At 53.6% G+C, this 19,762-nt stretch overlaps 2 protein-coding genes across 2 annotated transcripts; one reads left to right on the top strand and one right to left on the bottom strand.

Moving 5' to 3' along the window:
- Window positions 1-1,488: 1,488 nt before the first annotated feature.
- Nccrp1 (NCCRP1, F-box associated domain containing) lies at window positions 1,489-5,394 on the top strand. Its single transcript, XM_006986284.4, has 6 exons — window positions 1,489-1,877; window positions 2,217-2,279; window positions 2,368-2,419; window positions 3,470-3,565; window positions 4,107-4,245; window positions 4,366-5,394. The coding sequence occupies exons 1-6, from the start codon at window positions 1,493-1,495 to the stop codon at window positions 4,504-4,506; spliced, it is 876 nt and encodes a 291-aa protein (XP_006986346.3). The 5' UTR covers window positions 1,489-1,492; the 3' UTR covers window positions 4,507-5,394.
- Window positions 5,395-6,999: 1,605 nt separating this feature from the next.
- On the bottom strand, window positions 7,000-8,314 carry Sycn (syncollin). The gene is made up of 2 exons (XM_006986285.4): window positions 7,920-8,314; window positions 7,000-7,137 (listed from the first exon to the last, which is right to left on the bottom strand). The coding sequence occupies exons 1-2, from the start codon at window positions 8,312-8,314 to the stop codon at window positions 7,128-7,130; spliced, it is 405 nt and encodes a 134-aa protein (XP_006986347.3). The 3' UTR covers window positions 7,000-7,127.
- Window positions 8,315-19,762: the final 11,448 nt, after the last annotated feature.

Here is a 19,762-nt window from a genome sequence, read left to right as displayed (position 1 = left end):
CCTTGAGTGAGTCACTAGACCTCTCTGTGTCTTCATTGGCAAAATGGGTGTAACAACAGGGTGGACTTCCTAAGGTGGATGAGGAGATGGGATGGCTTACCCCATTTCCGGGCTAGAAACAATGAGCGGAAGGCAGGCCTCATAACTGGGGCGTGAGCGCTGATGGGCGTGAGTGCCACGTCCAGGTGTCTGTCTGAGGCTGTCTTGTTTTCTGAGTCTGAAGGACAGACAGGGAGTGTGCGGGTCTGGCCTGGGAGTGTGGGGGTGGCAACGGCAGCACACACGGCATGGCGCCACAAGCTCGTGTGCCGTCATTTGAGAAGCAGGAACATCAGTAGTTCGAGGCCAGTGTGGGCTACACAATAAGTTCAAAGCCAACCTGGGCTACATAAAACTTTGTCTGGAAACAAAACAAAACACAAAAGCCCCCAAAAACAGCAAGAGAAAAACCAAGACGCCAGTAGTAGCTTGCCCTGGGCTTTTTTTGTTTGTTTGTTTGTTTGTTTTTGGTTTTTTTGGTTTTTTTTTTTTTTTTTTTTTTGAGACAGGGTTTCTCTCCCTGGAACTCACTCTGTAGACCAGGCTGGCCTCCAACTCACAGAGATTCTCCTGCCTTGCTGGGATTAAAGGTGTGCGCCACCTCCGCCCGGCTTGCCCTGGGCTCTCGTGGTGAGCTCCTGAGGGGGGACCCCAGTTCTGCTTACTGTCTGTCCATCATCTCATTAGTCCTCCTTTGTTAGTGAATTGGGTTTAAGGAGCCCTTCTGGCACCCAGGTTCCTGGCTGCTGATGGTGTCCTGGGGATAACCAGACCGGGGAGGGGATGGGCCACAGACAGGAAGTGGCCTTGAGTATCTGGACCTACAGGTTCCTCACATCCCCAAGTCCTGCCTCTTCTGCGCCCCGTCCTCTCTGAGGGAGGAGACAGGGAGGGAGAGTCACCCAGAGAAGCCCAGTCAGGGGCTACTGCCTCCAGACTCCCTGGGTCCCCACCTCTGACATCCCTATCTCTGCGTCCGGCCTCACTCTCATCTATTTTGCTTTCCAGAACAAAGATGTCTGAGTACCTAAGGTGTGTCCCAGGAGAGGTGAAGACGTGCCTGAGGCTAGACCCCTGCCCATTCCCAGCCCCACATGGGGTGAGGAGGGGAAAATGGAGGGGTTGGCTTTAACTGGCCTCAGTCCTGCCAGATCAGCCTTTAGGAGGATACACATCGTTAGAGAACCTGGCTTTAGCCCCAGGGACCAGGGGAGGGCCTCAGCTGGTCCTGGGGAAACTGGGACAGAGGGGTGAGAAGCTGAGGGGGCAGGGACTGAATCCCTTCTGAGGGAAGAGGTCTGGAGCCTGGACCCCTGGGTCTGAGGGAGGGGGCGGGGGTCCTGGATCACTAGGTCAGGAGGAGAAGGACCTTGCGAACTGGGCTCGTGATCTGAGGGAGGAGGGCCCCCGGGGTTCAAATCCTTCCCCTAACACGCCCTCTCTTAAATGCCTGATGACTTGTCCCGCCCCTCCACCCCCAGTTAACCTGGATCCTGGGAACCGCGACCCAGTCGCCCAGACCTTGGGGATGGAGAAGTCGCCGGACAGAGACGTGCTCAGCGGCAGGATGGAAGCTGGGGGGTCCCAGAGCGCCGAGGAGCTGCCGCCGCCACCACAGTCCCCGCCACCGCCGCCGTCCCCCCGGTCTCCCTCATCCCCGGAGACTCCCGAGCTCCCACAGCCCAATGCGCCGACCGAGGTGGAAGCCAGGCAGCTGCTGCTGGAAGAATGGGGACCCCTGAGCGGGAAGCTGGAGCTGCCCCCGAGCCTCAGCTGGAAGCTGCTGTTCCTGGAACGGCCGCTCTACCGCAACCTGCTCAGCTCGCCCAACCCCGAAGGTGCGGACGCAGCTGGGGACACCTGGCCCAGCCCGTCGGGCTCTTCATCTTCCTCTGCGGTTCCTGCCTGTTTCTGTCTCTGCTTCGTCTGTCGCTGCACTTCTCTGGCGTACTCTGCACCTTGTCTCTCTCTCTCTCTCCCCTCCGTCTGTGTAGGTCCCTTTCTCTAGATTTCTTCCGTAGCTCCAAAGACGCACCGTAACCGCCCACTGGCATCCTTAGTCCCAGTTGGCTGTTTTAGCCCGGCTGGGGTTCCTGCCCTTCTGGTGTAGCTCCAGGGGTAGGAAGACAGGAGGAGGTGGGCACTGGCCTGAGGCAGCCTTCTCTTCTGTGACTCAGGCATTAATATCTACCAGCCGGCGCCCCCTACGGGTCCCACCCGGAAACCCCTGACGGACCTGGGTAAGCACTGGGGAGTGGGTAAGCCAAGGAGGATGGGGCCCCTCCAGGAATGATGTCTCACACCTCTCCCGTCCTCCCCACCGGCCAGGCAATTTCCACGGATGGTATATCACTACCGAGAACCTCCAGGGGCCCCTCAGGTGAGTTGCCGCAGGCCTGGGGGTGGAGGTGGAATTGCGCCGTCCCTCCTCCAGCTTTCTGTGCTGTGGCTCCTGCAGAGGAACCCCTCTTTCTTGCTCGGTGACAGGGTTAGTCATGACAGAATGCCTATGAAACATGCAACATAGGCGCCCAAGAAGTCTGGCCAGCACACAGTGGGTGTTTGATAAACATTACTCTCGTCCTCTTTCCCTGGGAACCACCTGGGTCCTCTATTAACCCCAGTCCAGGTCCTGAATGGCAGATGAGAGGGTGTAATTCAGGGGCTCAGAATTAAATCCCATTAAAAAATGTTTTTGCTTTAATGATTAAACTTAAAGTCTTGCTTAAACTAGACAAATCTCTAGGACTGAATTTAAACCCCAGCCCCTTACTGGGGGATTCTAGGCAGGGGCTCTACCACTGAGCCACACCCCAGCCCCTCACTGGGGGATTCTAGGCAGGGGCTCTACCACTGAGCCACACCCCAGCCCCTCACTGGGGGATTCTAGGCAGGGGCTCCACCACTGAGCCACACCCCCAGCCCCTCACTGGGGGATTCTAGGCAGGGGCTCCACCACTGAGCCACACCTCAGCCCCTCACTGGGGGATTCTAGGCAGGGGTTCTACCACTGAGCCACACCCCAGCCCCCACTGGGGGATTCTAGGCAGAGGCTCTACCACTGAGCCACACCCCAGCCCCTCACTGGGGGATTCTAGGCAGGAGCTCTAGTGCTGAGCCACACCTCTGGTCCTCTTTTTGCTTTTCGAGATAGGATCTCACTAAATTGCCCAGGTGGGCCTTGAACCTCCAGTTCTCTAACTCAGGCACGAGAGTACCTGAGATTCCAGGCCTGGCTCAGATCATCTTAAGTGTCAGCTCTCATCTGGAACAGAGGGCTTGAGTACATTGTCCTCCAGGGTCTCCTAGGAACCAAGACTATCAGGCCTCCATGCTTCGGGAGGAGGGAAGGGGTGGGGGCGGGTCCTGCTCCCCGGGAGACCCCTGGATTGTGGGTCTGCCAGAACCACCTCCTCTCTTGTCTCTGCAGCTGGACTGTGAAGGAGCAGTGTGTGAACCTGCTGGCCAAGAAGCTCTGGGAAGAGCTGCTAGACGACGAACAGCCTGACATCACCATCATGGACTGGTGTGCCCCGCCCTCCCCCCCCCCTGTCTGCCTGACCATGGCCATCCAAAGCTCCCCAGAGCCTGCACCCCTCATCAGCACCCCTTGACAGTGTGGTCCCTCCCTCCCCTGCCTCCTCGGGCCCCTTGTGTCTTCCAGGTGTCAACTGGGTGGGGTCCCTCTGGCCCAGGCTGTTCATTTATCTCCCGAAGCCTGTGCCCCTCTGTGATTCCCACATTCATTTCCCCCTTGTTAAGGGGTGATTTCACACAGCCGCCCCTGGACGCCTACCCCAGTCATATGGGGGGGCCCATATGCCTTTGCTCCGATGCCCTGCCTTCCCCATCCCACCCAGCCTCCACCAGCCCCCTCATCCTGCTCTTCCCCTCTGCCTGTACCCCATCTCACCTGGATTCCTGGCTGCTCCTCCCCATCTACAGATGTAGCGGTCACTGTTGGTGACATGTCTACTCCCCGACTGGACAGAGGACAAGGCTTGGGGGTGGATCTGGAGAGCTGTGTGTCAGGCCCAGGCTGCAGTGAGAGCCTTTCCCTCCCCCAGGTTCGAGGACAGCCGCCTGGACCAGTGTGTTTACGAACTGCACGTCTGGCTGCTGGCGGCCGACCGCCGCACGGTCATTGCCCAGCATCACGTGGCCCCGCGCACCAATGGGCGAGGTCCCCCTGGCCGCTGGGTTCAGGTGCGATGCCCTGCCGGTCCTGCCCACACAGCTGTGCTTTCCCAAGACCTTGGGCAGAGGGAGGAGGGACAGGGGCTGGGGGACCCTGCTGACTTTCGTCCTAACCCTGGGCTGCCACAGGTGTCCCACGTCTTCCGCCAGTACGGCCCCGGAGTGCGCTACGTCCACTTCCAGCACAAGGCCAAGAACCGCATGGAGGCTGGCGGCCTCCGGAGGACAAGGGTGACGGACTCCTCCGTGTCTGTGCAGCTCCGGGAGTGACCACTGACAGGGCCCTCCAAGTCTGCACGATCCTTGGAAGTCCTGGTGTTTGTCACCTCTGAGTCCTTAGCATTCCTGTGATGCTCCTGCTTCCTGCCCCTCCCTGTGTGTGTGCTTAGCCAGTCTGACCCCTCTTCACCTCTGACCCCTCTTTACCCCAGACCCTGCTCACCCCTGACCTCCCCTTACCCCTTGACCCTTACCCTCTGACCCCTGCTCACCCCTGACCTCCCCTTACCCTCTGACCCCTGCTCACCCTTGACCCCTCCTTACCTCCTGACCCTGTCATCCCTGAACCCCCCTTACCCCTTGACCCTTACCCTCTGACCCCTGCTCACCCTTGACCCCTCCTTACCTCCTGACCCTGTCATCCCTGAACCCCCTTACCCCTTGACCCTTACCCTCTGACCCCTGCTCACCCTTGACCCCTCCTTACCTCCTGACCCCTGTCATCTCTGAACTCCCCTTACCCCTTGACCCTCCTCACCCCATGACCCCTCTCCTCATCCCCTCCCCTCCCCCATCCTTACCCCTGACCCCTCCTCACCTCCCTCACCCCTCTGACCTTTCTTATCTCCTTGCCCCCCCTTGACCTCTTCATACCCTGACCCCCCTCCTGCCCCTGACCCCTTCTCTCCCTCCACAGCCTTCCTCCCCTCCCTGACCCTCAGCCCGTCTCCTTCAACCCCCCCCTCACCCCCTTCCCTCCCTCAGGTCCTCCCCAACAGTTTCTCCTGTCCCAGGTCTCCCAGACCGTGCTTGGCCCCTGGGATCCCCTGACATACCCATGTCTGCCCGAATGTGCGACTCTGAGCTGGGGCCGCTCTGGCGACCCCAGGGCCGCTCTCAGGGTGGTCAATAAAGCTCCCCGGAGCGGCTGTGAGAACACATGTGCTCAAAGAGGCTGAGTCTGCCCGGTCTTTGCTCCCCGGAGCTTCTCCCAGCTCGCATCTCACCCACTCAGCAAACCCCTGACCTCTGGGTACTTCTGTGACCTCTGGTCTTTTACATTGGCATTGAACCCTGACCTCCTTTTTGCAGTGCTTGGAATTGACCTCAGCTTCTTCTGTGTGTTCTGAATAGGTTCTCTACCACTGAAATATATCCCCAGAGCTCTTTTTATTTATAGAAATTCTGAGACAGGGTCTAGCTAAGTGGCCCAGACTTTTCCATTTTCCGTTCTCTGCCGCAGCCTCGGAGTAGCTGAGATTGCAGGTCTGTACCACTGGGCCTAACCTAACCTCTGTTTTCCTTCTACCTTGTTTGTGGGTCTTGGGGCTCGAACTCAGGTCATCAGGATTGGTAGCAAGCCCCTTTGCATGCTGATCCATCTCATAGGCCCCCGACAGCAGATCTTTTTATATCCCCCAGTGAATGCCCTGGAAGTATTTCTACTTACCCATTCTCCCTCATCCATTAACTCTTAGACTCGCCTTAAATCCCAGGCCTGTCTCCAACTCATCCTGGATTTCATTCCTGAAGAGCTGTTCCCACATCTCTCTGCCCGGGACACTGTGTCTCCTCCAGCATCCACAGTCACCCAAACCAGATAGCCATAAAGACCCTCGTGCCTGGGGCAAAGGTCAAGCAGAGATTGCAACCTGAAACATAAATTTGAACTAAAGTGTCTTCCACGTGTCAGACAGGAGACGTTAAATGTAATTCACAACCCCAAGTCAAGCCTGTAAGTCCAGCTACTAAGGAGGCTGAGGTAAAGAGATCTCAAGTTAAAAGACAGTCTGGGCAATTTAGTGAGACCCTATCCCAAAATAAAAAGTACAGAGAGGGCTGGGGGTGTGGCTCAGTGGTAGAGCCTCTGCCTAGAATCCCCCAGTGAGGGGCTGGGGTGTGTCTCAGTGGTAGAGACCCTGCCTAGAATCCCCCAGTGAGGGGCTGGGGGTGTGGCTCAGTGGTAGAGCCCCTGCCTAGAATCCCCCAGTGAGGGGCTGAGGTGTGGCTCAGTGGTAGAGCCCCTGCCTAGAATCCCTCAGTGAGGGCTGAGGTGTGGCTCAGTGGTAGAGCCCCTGCCTAGAATCCCCCAGTGAGGGGCTGGGGTGTGGCTCAGTGGTAGATCACCTGCTAGCATGGCAAAGTCCTGGATTTCATACCCAACATCTAAATAAATGCACACAAAACAACAATAATAACAGCAACAGAAATCAAAGACTACCACATCACCCAACACACCACGGCTCTAGCCTGCACAAGGCCCTAGAATGACCCCTGATGTTCTGGGCATGAACGGTGAGGACCCTGGGAGGCTGAGTGATACTTACCCAGGGTAAAACAGGAGTAAATGTTTAGACGGCAGCCAGCACTGCCCTTCCTCGGCCCTGGTGTCTTTGTTCACCTCTAACCCCGAGTCAGAATCTAAGGCTGTGTCTGCAGTTTGGCCTGACCCAGATCTGATCATTCCGCTCTCCCCTTTCATCCCGTCCTGGGTGGATTTGAGTCTCAAACACAAGCAGATGGCACACGGGGTTAATTTCTCAAGGGCTGTATTACGGTGGCAGGCAGCAGGGCCGTCTTGCCTCCTGGCTCTTGGGACCACAGCAATCCCCAAGGTGAGGTGGGGTTGGGCTCAGCACTGTGTGTAATTAGAGATGGTGGCCTTCAAGGCGTCAAGAGCACCTGTAACAGAAACAGGAGTTCTCAGCAGGGATGCCAGGGCACTGGGGTGCCCAAGTCGGAAGGTCTGGGGGGGGGCGCTTCAAGGCTCTAGGCTCAGGGGTCCTGGCTTGGAGGAATTTGGGGCTGCTGATCTTTTGAGGGGTTCTGCAGTGGGATAGAGGTTACCTGGGGTCTGTGGGACTTGGGGATGATTGCTGGACTCGGGGGCCCCCAGGATTGGGTCTGGGAGGTCTGGAAATGGTTTCTGGGTTTGAGGCTCATCTAGACAGAGTGGGTGGGGGTGGAAGTCTAGACTAGACTGAGTCTTCAAGACTTGAGCCTGGGGTCTTGAGGCCTGAGGGGATTCTTAGGTATGAGAGTTGGGTCTAGAGGGCTTTCAAATGCAGTGAGAGGGGCTGGCTTTGCATCCGAGGCCAAAGGCACCAATGAGCTCCTGGGTCTCAGGCCAGGGCTTCTCATGCAAGCGCAGATGAGAGGGTTCCACTGAAGGGGAGGGTCTTCTAGAACGGAGTGGAGAGCCCAAGTGGAGTGGACCGCAGCTTCCTACTCTGGGGAGCCTAGATTTTATCTGAGACTCAGGGGGCGAGGGCCATAAGGTGGAGGAGAAGAGGCCTAGTCTGGGGTGCACTTGGAGATGGGGCCTCCAGGAACAGTTTCTAGAGAAAATCTACCTTTCTTAGAATAAATTGGGGGTGGGGGTGTCTCTGGATTCCGGGTGAACCTTGGGCTTGGGTGGTGGGGCTGGGTAGGGGGTTGGTAGCTTTAAGGTCACAGGCACTCACTTGCAGTAGACGCCAGAGATAGAGTTGGACCAGTCTCCGAAGATACCCCTTCGGTACTCTTCCAGGCGGGGGTAGCTGCCTGCAGAGAACTTGCGTGTCTTGCCACCCTTGCCGGGGAGAGACCACACAGTGAGCTCACAGCGTGAGGCCACTACCAGAGACGACGCTGTGTTGGCCCAGCCAGAGGGCAGGTAGGGCAGGTCGGTGCCCGGCTCCAGGGACAGCTCGGCCCCCTGGCAGCAATTGTCATAGTAGGGATCACTCTTGTCATAGAGCTTGGCGCACGTGCGCGTCCCATCTTCCCTCTTCAGGTCTGCGGGCACCGGACAGGTGCCCCGGGCGCCGGGCACGGCCACCAGGGCCAGAGTCAGCAGCAGCGGGCACAGCGGGGACATGACGAGAATGGGCCCCCAGAGAGCTGCTGCGGCGCTTTTATACACCTGACCCATGGGAAGAGAGAAGCTGTGAGATAATGACCGGAGAGGAAAGACGGCACGCCCCCTGCCTTAGGAGCCAGAGACCTGTTAGTCAGCCTGGAAAAGCCTACACCCCTGAATAATAAACAAGGTGGAAGTAAGACCCTGATACCTTGGAGTCTGACTGCTCAGACACCATTATAAAGACAGGAGATGGGATGTGGCTCGAAGCGCTCGCCTAGTACCCAGGGAGCCTTGGGTTTGACCCCTACTACTGTTTACAGTGCTGCTGAGGTGGTGTAAGCACTGGGGAGGGGGAGGTCGAGGCAGGGGAATCAGGAGTTCAAGGTCATCCTTGGCTACAAAGCAAATTGGAGGCTACCCTGGGATGTATTCCAGACCCTGGGTGGGAGATAGATAGATAGGTAGATAGATAGATAGATAGATAGATAGATAGATAGATAGATAGATAGATAGATAGATAGACAGATGATAGATAGATAGATAGATAGATAGATAGATAGATAGATAGATAGATAGATAGATAGACAGACAGATAGATAGGTGATAGACAGACAGATGATAGATAGATAGATAGATAGATAGATAGATAGATAGATAGATAGATAGACAGATAGATTAGGAAGGAAGGAGATGACTCAGAGGTTCAGATCCTTGAAAAGGACCCTGATCCAGAGGATTCATCACTTCTGGCCTCCGTGAGCACCTTGCAATTACTCCCACAGAGATACACATGCATACACGTAATTAAAAATAAATCAAGTATTTTTTAATGGAAATGTGAGGGCTGGAGAGATGGCTCAGCAGGGACCCTTGGGTTCAGAGACCCAGCGCCTGTGGAAAAACACCAATGTGGCCCTGTGTGCTGTAACCCCAGCACTGCGAGGGCAGAGACACGAGGGTGATTGGGGCTTGCTGAGCGGCAACCTAGCTCCAGGCTCGGTGAGAGAGCCCGTCTCCAGGATAAGAAGGTGACAGAGCAGGGGTAATCCGTAGCTTCCTCTGGCCTCCGTGTCCACACGCACCCTAATGCACACAGCACACGCATGCACAGTCACAGAGAAGGGAGGAAAGGAAAAGGCCGTTGAAAATGCTGGTGCAGACCTTGAACTCCAGCACCAGGGAAGCTAAAGCAGGAGTGAGAGCTCTGGGCCAGCCTGGGCTACAGATTAAGACTGCTGAAGAAACCGAGGGGCTGGAGGTGTTAACTTAGTTAAATGAATAATTTGGATAATTAGAAAAGGGTTCCTACATTGCACTGGAATTGTTGAACGGGATGGATGTGTTCTCACAACACTTTGTAAGTTTCTGCAAGGCAATGTACCAGAGATGGGGATGGGGATGGGTTGCCACACTCTGGACGTAGCTAGCATGTTAGGAGAAATGAGTCCCCTCTTCCCTCACCCCTACCTCCACACTAAAACACAGGTCCTGAGGAGAAGGAGAGGGTGGAGGGGTCTCCCACCCTCACCCTATACCTCAAGAGCTAGAGATACATTTACGTGTGGTTCAGAGTATGGAACCCACAGCCTCAGAGGAGCTACCCTTTAGCTGCGCCAGGGGGCTTTCCTTCCTTCCTCCTCCTCTTCTTCCTCTTCCTCCTCCTTCTCTTTTAGTTTTCTGAGGTAGGTTCTCAATATATAGCTGGCCTTAAACTTACAGGCATGCTCCTGCCTCTGCCTCCCCAGTGCTGCGTTACTGACATGCACCACCACACCACACCACACCACACAGTTTGTTCACCTGAGAAATGGGTGGCATCTTTCCTACACTGTCAGAGTGTACGATGACAACGGATGATTGACAATGTTTCCGTGCCTGAGATGGAAGTTGGTGATGGCGATCGAGCCTCGCCTGTGTGGGGGCTCATCGAAGCGCCACCGAGTATAAAAAGAAAATCTGGACAGGTGGTTCTGTCATTAAAGTGCTTGTCACGGAAACACGAGGACCTGAGTTTGGATCCCAGCAGCAACCTAAAAAGCCGGGTGGGCGAGCACCGCTGTGCCTCACGCCGGGGAAGCGACAGACGGAGCTCGGGGCTCTCCAGCAGGCTCCAGCTGAACTTGTGATCTCCACCTGCCAGAAAGACCCCCCTGTCTCAAAAATAAGTGGACAGTGGCTGGAAGAGGGCTCAGCAGTCAAGAGCACTGCCAGAGGACCCGGGATCGATTCCCAGCACCCACGGATGGCTTCCAGCCGCCCATAACTCCAGTCCCATCAGATCCAACACTCTCTTCTTGTTTTCATGGGCACTAGACACACATGTGGCACACCCACACACGTAGTGCAAAGTGATTTAACGAGGTAAAACCAAAAATAAGTGGAGAGCTAAGAGTGGTGGTGTTCACCTTTAATCCCAGCACTCGGGAGTCAGAGGCAGGCCGATCTCTGTGAGTTCGAGGCCAGCCTGGTCTGCAGAGTGAGTTCTAGGACAGCCAGGACTACACAGAGAAAGCCTGTCTGGGGCAGGGGGCTGGACAGGGAGTAAAGAGCGATTGAGAAAGGCACCTGATGTCAACCTCAGATCTTTACATGCACACACAGACATGTGCAAACCCATGAACACACACACTACAAATACACACACACACACACACACACACACACACACACACACACACACACACACAACATTGGGTAAAGGTGCTTGCCACACAACCTTGACAGCCTGAGTTCAGTACCCGCAACCTACATAAAAGTGGAAGAAGAAACCAGCTCCCCAACAGTCCTGTGACCTCTGCATGCCCCCCACCATCGTGCACACGGTAATAATATAATTTTAAAAGCATGTAGTAGAATTGCCTAGGGAACCAGATCGCCTGGGTCCAAACCCCAGCTTCTTCATGCCCCTGCAAGGCAGAGTGACAGGATCTATTTCTGAATGACGGTGCAAGGAATACGTGGGGGGGTCCCATGGAACGCCCAGAGTACGGCTTCCTCATCCTCCTGCGCCTGCCTCCCCAGGGCTGAGGTTGTGGGCATGCACCATGACCCCGTCCTCCTGTCTGCAAGGCAAGCACTTTACCCACTGGACCGTCTCCACAGCCTGGAGCTGAAATCTTTCTGAGCTTTTCTCCTTGCCCTCAGTGGGATCGTAGATGATATGAGTAGTTGGTAAAGTCATTTATAATGAGTCCAAACCACTACAAACCACACACATCATTGTTATCTATAAATACACTGCAAATACCTAATAGAAAATATCAGATAAATACAAAATTGTATGTGTAAATGTGCAGTGCCTACGGCCTGGGACCTGCTAGGTCAGCTGTCACCACTATTCTTAGCATGATTTTGAGACCTTCATCTTGCCCCCATCAGACCCGGCTCTTTGTCCCTCCTTCCAGTCTCATGATTCATGAAATCTAATCTCCAGCTGCTAACTTCCCAGAAAGCTTCCTGGACTTCAGGGTCATAGAGGCCCAACTCTTAGTCCATGGGCATGGGGCCATGGATACCAAAGTGTGGTGCAGTCACTTACAGCTGCATACACCCAGGAGAGTCCCAGGAAAGGGACGACATGACTCACACCACACACCATCATCATAGAAAGCACGGAACAGGCCATGGGCACAGCACCCCCACCCAACACACATGGAGGTAGAGGAACAGATGCTGGTCACCCAGTCTCTGGTGCTTTTGCTATTGTCTTCTTTTTGTGATGTGCGGGGTCACAGATGTGTTAGGCAAACACTCTACCACTGAGCCACACCCCAGCCCCTCACTGGGGGATTCTAGGCAGGTGCTCTACCACTGAGCCACACCCCAGCCCCTCACTGGGGGATTCTAGGCAGGGGCTCTACCACTGAGCCATGCCCCAGCCCCTCACGGGAGGGGAGGGGGGGATTCTGAAGGACGCACCATGAGTGCAGTGTGGTAGACACAGATTTAAGACACAGGCCTAGAGAGAAACGGCCACCAACATCCCGGTCCCGGTACAATAGTCCTGGCACTATTACCTGCACGGCCCACTCCTCACTCACTCCAGCCCCACAACTCCACAAGATCTCGGTTGTGCAAATCCCCACATACACTATCACGTGCTTGTGTGCTCAGCATCTCCACTCAGGAACAATTCTCCTCACCGCGTGTTCACAGACACTAACGAAGTGTAGAAGAATAAACATCTCCCACGACATCTTCCCCAAGAAGAACGCAAGAATGCCTTGCCCTTGAGGAATCCATGAGCCTCCTCCGCGAGAGCCAGATCGATAGCTCAGACACGGTGTGAAAGGGGTTCTAACAAGCACGTTGCGAAGAATTCTGGGAGTGCAGTGGGAAGGTTGGCTTTTTTTCCTTTTCTTTTTTAAATTTCCAGTGATACGTTTTGATTAGTAAAAGAAATCCTCTTTTTAGATCTTGCAACCTTGATTTGACATTTTTGCAGCAGCTCAGAAAAAAGGAGATTGTTGCCCACGTGAGATCACCCCTGGGAGAAAAAGGGATGTATCTTGTTCAGAGTAATCACTATACATGAATACCATTATGGATGGCGTGGGGTTTGAATAACAAAGCTGGCCTGGAGAGACGGCGCAGTGGATAAAGGTACTTGGTGACAAGCCTGAGAACTTGAGTTCAATTCCCAGAAGCCACGTGTGTGGTAGGAGGACAGAACCAGTTCCTAACGCTGTCCTCTGACATCGGCATGCACGCCATGGCACGCGTGTTCTCCCACGCACAGACGCATACTCCCCCACACAAAGTTTTACAGTGTAACTATGAAGCTGGGCGGTGGTGGGTCATGCCTTCAATCCCAGCACTTGGGAGGCAGAGCCAGGCGGATCTCTGAGTTCCAGGCCAGCCTGGGCTACGCAGAGAGCCCTGTCTCAAAGGGGGTGGAGCAGTAGAGAGATGACCCAGAGGCTGAGAGCACTTGCTGCTGTTCAAGAGGACCCAGGTCCCAGTATCACATGGCAGCTCACAGCATCTGTAACTCCAGTTCAGGGGACCTGACCCACTCCGTGGGCACGGCATGTACACGGTGCACGGACACAATACAGGCAAAACACCCATACATGTAAAATAGGAAGTAAAGGAAGAGAGGGGGTAGTTTTTGTTTTGTTTGTCAAGACAGGGTTTCTCTGTGTAACCTTGCTGTCCTGGAACTCTCTCGGTAGACCAGGCTGGCCTTGAACTCACCGAAATCCACCTGTCTCTGCCTCCTGAGTGCTGGGATTAAAGGTGTGTGCCACCACGGACTCGCTGGTTTTTTTGTTTGTTGTTTTTTTGTTTTGTTTTGTTTTTTGTTTTTTAGAATGTAAGTGAAAATGTTGAGTGTGTTTCATGCATACGGAAAGATATGCAATCAACCCTGAACACACTAGGCCATCAGTAGTCACTACTGCTGAGGAATGACAGGTACCCAGTGGAACTGTTTCTCTCTGTCACTCATGATTTAACCGTGGGGACACATCCTGAGAACTGTGTCGTGGAGTTTGTGCAACAACTGCTCACACCGGATGGTGGTGACTTCCCGTGTGATGTCATCTGAAGGGACCACGCCTTAGACGTAGTCCGTGTAGGCAGGAATGTCGTTATAATGTACACAGCAGGAATTTCTTAGAGACATTTCTTATTTTAAAATATGTGTGTCTAGAAGTGGGTATGTGCTTGTGAATGTGGAAGCTCTCAGAGGAGATGAGTGTCTAGGACTCCCTGGAGCTGGAGTGACAGGGGCTTGTGAGCCACCTGATGTGGGCTCTGGGGATCCAAACTCAGATTCTCTCTAACAGCGGCCAGGGCTCCCAACTGCTGAGCCATCGCTTCACCCTCCCAGTGCGCTGTTTATTTTGATTTCTTCCACTTAGAGAGCGATGTGTATGTAAATGTGCCAATGTGTGTCTATTGCTAGGTTTTTGTGGTACTGAGGATGGAATTCAGAGCTTTATGCATGCTAGGTAAGTCCTCTACCACTGGGCCACACCCCAGCCCCTCACTGGGGGATTCTAGGCAGGGGCTCTACCACTGAGCCACACCCCAGCCCCTCACTGGGGGATTCTAGGCAGGGGCTCTACCACTGAGCCATACCCCAGCCCCTCACTGGGGGACTCTAGGCAGGGGCTCTACCACTGAGCCACACCCCAACCCCTCACTGGGGGATTCTAGGCAGGGGCTCTACCACTGAGCCATACCCCAGCCCCTCACTGGGGGATTCTAGGCAGGGGCTCTACCACTGAGTTACTTTACCCCAATTTTATCCAAGTTTTATTGTTTTTCTTTCCACCCTGTGGGTGGAACCAGGGTCTTGAGTGTGCTGAGCCACCTGTGAGCTGCACCCCATCCCAATTCATCATTTTAATTTACACAACCTACTGAGAATCAGGATGGATCTTTTCACTTCCCCGTTCTCTCCTGCCTGGGGTCCTAGTCTTCTCTGTGGCCAGGCATTCCTGCCCACTGGATCAGTGCTGGCAACTCAGAAGAGAAAGAGAAGCTGGAACAGCTCCCTTCCTGTGAGAAGAAGAAAGAGCTCAAGAGGAAGAGAAGAGAAAAGTTCTCCATTGAGGAGGCTGAGAACTGCTAAGGAAGGAAAAGAAAATGTGTGCTACTTTTGCTGTGGTGTCTCAGACTACAGAAGTTACAGACAGAAGGACAGACAGCAGACAGACAGACAGACAGACAGACAGACACACACACACACACACGCACACACACACACACAAATGAAGTAATAAAAATAAAAAATGCTCTAGAGGTGTGCGCCAACATATAGTGCCTGCCTAGCCTGCAATAGACCCAGGGTTAAATCCCCGGTACAAACCAAACCAAAAAATGGACCTGGTGGTGCAGACCTGTCGTCCAAGCTACTCAGAAACAGAGGCAGGACGATTGCATGTGTTCCTGTGTGTGTGTGTGTGTGTGTGTGTGTGTGTGTGTGTGTGTGTGTGTACCTGTGTGTGTATGTATGCATGTGTGTGTATCTATGTGCTGTGGGATGAGCCTTCTGTGTGCTGTGAATATGTATCACTCCCATTGGTTGATAATGAAGCTGTTTGACCAACAGCCAGGCAGGATAAGGTTAGGCAGACCAATCAAGCTGAGGACTCAGATGAAGAGGGGCGGAGTCGAGAGGACCGGTAAAGCCATGGACCGTGTGGAAATACATAGAAATGGGCTAATTTAAATCTAAGAGCCAGTTAGTAATAAGCCTGGGCAATCGGTCAAACATTTATTAATAAAAGCCTTTGTGTAGTAATTTGGGAAGCAGCTACCAGGTATTTGGAAATTGGAAACCGGCTGGCGGGAGAGAAGGCTCCGTTTACATGTATGTGTATGTGTGTGTAGCAGCTGTGTGTGTATGTGTGTGTGTTCATGTGTGTGTTTGTCCACAAGTGTGGGTCAAGTGTCTTCTTCTACCGCTCTCCACCTTATTTTTGGGGACCCAGTCTCTCACTAGCCTGGAGCTCACCAGCAGCTCAGTGGCTGGTCAGTGATCTTCAAGGACTACCTGTCTACATCTCGCTCCTCCCCCAGCACTGAGGTCACGGGCACCTCGGCCACCTAGCTTTAAATTTGAGCCCTCGACAGTGGCGTATGCCTTTGGGGCGGGGCAAGGCAGATCTTTGTGAGTTCGAGGCCAATCTCTTCTACGGGTCAAGTTCAGGACAGCCAAGTTCGAGGCCAATCTCATCTACAGAGCAAGTTTAGGACAAGGCTACACAGAGAAACCCTGTCTCAAAAACCTAAATAAGTAAATTAATTAAATTAAATAAACTGGAGCCCTCAAATGTGTGCAAGGAGCACATTATCCACTAAGCCGTGTCCCTGGTTCTCACTTTTTATTCTGAGGCAGGATCTCATCCAGCCCAGGCTGGCTTCACTGTGTAGCTGAAGCTGTACCGGATCCCCTGGCCCTGCCTGCCCGCGCTGGGATTAAGGGAGTGAGCTACCGAGCTGGATCTCGGGACCTCCCCCCTGCTCCCTTCACGCCCAGCAGAGGGCGTCTGCGTGCGTGCGTGCAGGGAGGGCTCTCCGGCCTCGCTCATGCTATAACTCATTCACGCCCACTCAGCCAGCTTCACCCGTTCGTGACGGTGACACCCTGGTGACGTAGGCATCGCTTACGGGTCCCGCTTTTCAATACTGCTGGTGTGACACATTTCCACGTGACTTTGAAAGCGCCCAGGTGACGGCTGTTGGGGTGGGGCTCTCCCAGGAGGAGTATCACAGACACGGCTGTCATCCCGTAGTCGTTCTTGATGGCTCAGATAGGGTAAAATTCATTTTGATTGGAAGCAATAGAAACCCACTCAAACTAGCTTAAGTGGGGGGAAGCATGCTATAAGGGGAAAGGGTGTGAGAGACTCTGACAGAAACATTTTGGCATTGACTTGTAAAGTTGAATATATGCAAGTTCTGGAAGCCAGAAAGTGCACTCAGGTGTGTCGTGAAGAGCCCTCACCCTGGCACAGAAGCTGGGGAGAATCTTCTTTGAGGCCGAGTGTGGTGGCACACACCAGTAATCCCAGCACTTGGTGCACAGAATAGAGGGTCAGAGGTTCAAGGCCAGACCTGGCTCCATGGTGTGAGTTCAGCAGATGGAGACAGAGAAAAGAAAAACGGGCAATCTCGCAGCCTCCCAAGCTAAGAAACAACCTGCATTCTGTCTGTGCGTAGGTCTCACCATGTAGCCCGAGCTGGCCCTCAATCCTCTTGCCCCTGAATGCCGGGCTTACAGATGTGTTACCACACCTGGTTAGTCTTCCCTTTCCTCCAGTGCTGAGGGATGGAGCCCAGGACAGCATGTGTGCTCAGTAAGCCAGCTTTACCAGAGCGACACCCCAGCCCCCCCCAAATCTCCATTCTTTGTAAACAACCCAATCACAATCACAGATATTTGGAAGATGGCTTGAGACATTGCCTCGGGCTCAAAACTACATGGAGTGATGGAAAAAGAGAGACACAGGTCGGTCAGGCGCATCCTCAGAGATGCACACGGCAGCTCCCAGGCCAGGAGTGCACAGACTCGGTCTGTGACCTAGATGCAGCCTCTCTCCGGACATCTCATCAGCTGTGACTGCTCGTCCCTGTTGCAATCACATGCAGGGACAGATCCCACGATGTGCCATGATGTGGCTGCCAGAATCTCTTATGACACCCTCAGTCATACTTACATGTTCTACCTTTCCCTCTCCCCAGTCACCTGTGCGCGCATGCGTGCGTGCATGTGTATGGGGGTATGTATGTCTTGGTCTCTGTCTCTCACCACTGTTATAGAACAGTCCTCGAAGCATAATAACTCTGACCATTTTTTATTGGAGCAACTGTAGCTGCTCAAAAGAGACCCTCAAGGTCAGGCATATGGGGCCAGCAAGATCACTTACTGTGGAAAGGTGTCTGTCCCCAAGCTGATGACCTGAGTTTGGACTCTGGGACCCGCACAGTGGAAGGAGAGAAACAACTCACACAAGGAGCCCTCTGACTTCTGTCCTTTTGTACGCAAACTAAATGAATTAATATAACATGAACTTTAAAGTAAGTCAGGCGGTGGTGGTACACACCTTTAATCCCAGCACTCAGGAGGCAGAGGCAGGCAGATCTCTGAGTTCAAGGCCAGCCTGGTCTACAGAGTGAGTTCTAGGACAGCCAGGGCTACACAGAGAAACCCTGTCTTGAAAAACAAAACAAACAAAAAGATCAAGCCAAGTACAGTAGCCTTTAATCTCAGCATTCAGGAGGCAGAGGTAGATCTCCAAGTATTCCAGGCTAGCCTGGTCTACATAGCAGGTTCTAGATCAGCCAGGGCTACACAGTGAGAACCTTCCTCAAATTTAATTAGTTAATTACACATTAAAAGCGATCAGCCCTGTTGGTTGTTGACTTCCCCCACGGAGGAAGTGGGTGTGGAGGGTCATTAGGCCCTCGCCTGAGATTCCAGCCTCCCTCTCCCACACACCCCACCTCCAGCAGGATGCAACCTTCCAAGTGGCCTCATGGTCTTGTCTCAGGAGCCTTTAGAATATGTAGAGCATGAAAAGTAGCTGAGGGGTTCTGAGCAAGCTCTGTTGTTGGCCGCCAGCTCACAGATAACAACCTGGAGGCTTATTAATTATGAAAGCTTGGCCTTAGCTTAGGCTTGTCCCCTAGCTCTTATAACTTAAATTAACCTGCTTCTATTAATCTATGTTTTACCGTGTCGATTTTTACCTTTCTCTCATTCTGTATGTCCGACTCCCTCCATGTCTTGTTGGCATCTAATGCACACCTAGATTCATCTCCTATTTCCTCTCTCTCTCTCTCTCTCTCTCTCTCTCTCTCTCTCTCTCTCTCTCTCTCTTTCTCCCCGGAAGTCCTACCTATACCTCCTGCCTAGTCATTGACCATTCAGCTTTTGATTACACCAATCACAGAAAATACATTTCCACACAGTGTACAAATACCCCACAACAGGGTTCCGCACCTATGGGAGATGTGTGGGACCCTTCTCTGGTGCTTGGGGCACACCTATGCCCTCTAAGTAAGTCCAGTAAACATTTGCTTCTGGAGTTAGGCTTTGGTGGGGTTGTATTGTCATCTGCTGTTGGTGTCCATCTTGGGGAGCAGGCTCTCTCTCTCTCTCTCTCTCTCTCTCTCTCTCTCTCTCTCTCACACACACACACACACACACACACACACACACACACACTGAGGCTGAAGAAATTCTTCCGTGTTACAGGTGTTTACACAAACAAGTTCAACGTCACAAACAAATGTCACAGACAATGTCAGTAGTTGTCACAGAGTCTGAACTCACAAGTACAAACATCTGCTTTCCAGGCAGTGGATACCTGGATCCAGTGGCCTGTGGAGGGAGGTGGCTCATAGCATCTAAGCTCCTGGAATAAGATGCAACAGTGTCCAAGGCACACATTGTAGGTCACGGCAGAGCAGGTGGAAAAGGTTAAGGGTGACAGAGCCCTCCAGGCACTGGGGCGGTGGGGGGTGTCTCCCCAGAGGACAGGGCTGGTTTGGGGGTGCCGAGGCTCAGGCGCTGCAGACTCCAGTGCCCTCCCCAACAAACTTTCCTCTGGGTCTCCTGGAGCCTGAGCAGCCAGCAGGAGAGGCCACAGCTGGGGTGGGGGTGGGGTGGGCTGAGCCTGTGTCTGTCTGTCTGTCGGCAGACAATGAAGGTTGTGAGCCTGGGCCATGACACAGAGGAAGCCTTAGTGGGCAAAACCATAACATGGACATCCCAGGACCCAGGATTCAGGACTGTGCACAGACCTAAAACTAGGCATGGACATGACGCAGTGTGAGAAGGGGTCCGTCCAGGTCTGTAACGGCTTGAATCCAACATGCATGCCTCACAGGCTAACTTCTGAATGTTCCGTTCCCAGATGGTGGAACTGTACTGGAGAGACTGGAATCTTTGGGAAGTAGACTCTGGCTAGAAGAAGCATGTCACTAGGGTGAGGCATTTTTATTTTT

This window comes from Peromyscus maniculatus, chromosome 1 (genome assembly GCF_049852395.1).
Source record: "Peromyscus maniculatus bairdii isolate BWxNUB_F1_BW_parent chromosome 1, HU_Pman_BW_mat_3.1, whole genome shotgun sequence".
Taxonomy (NCBI): domain Eukaryota; kingdom Metazoa; phylum Chordata; class Mammalia; order Rodentia; family Cricetidae; genus Peromyscus; species Peromyscus maniculatus.
Note: the sequence above shows the minus strand (reverse complement) of the source record. Positions and strands in the feature narration are given on the sequence as shown.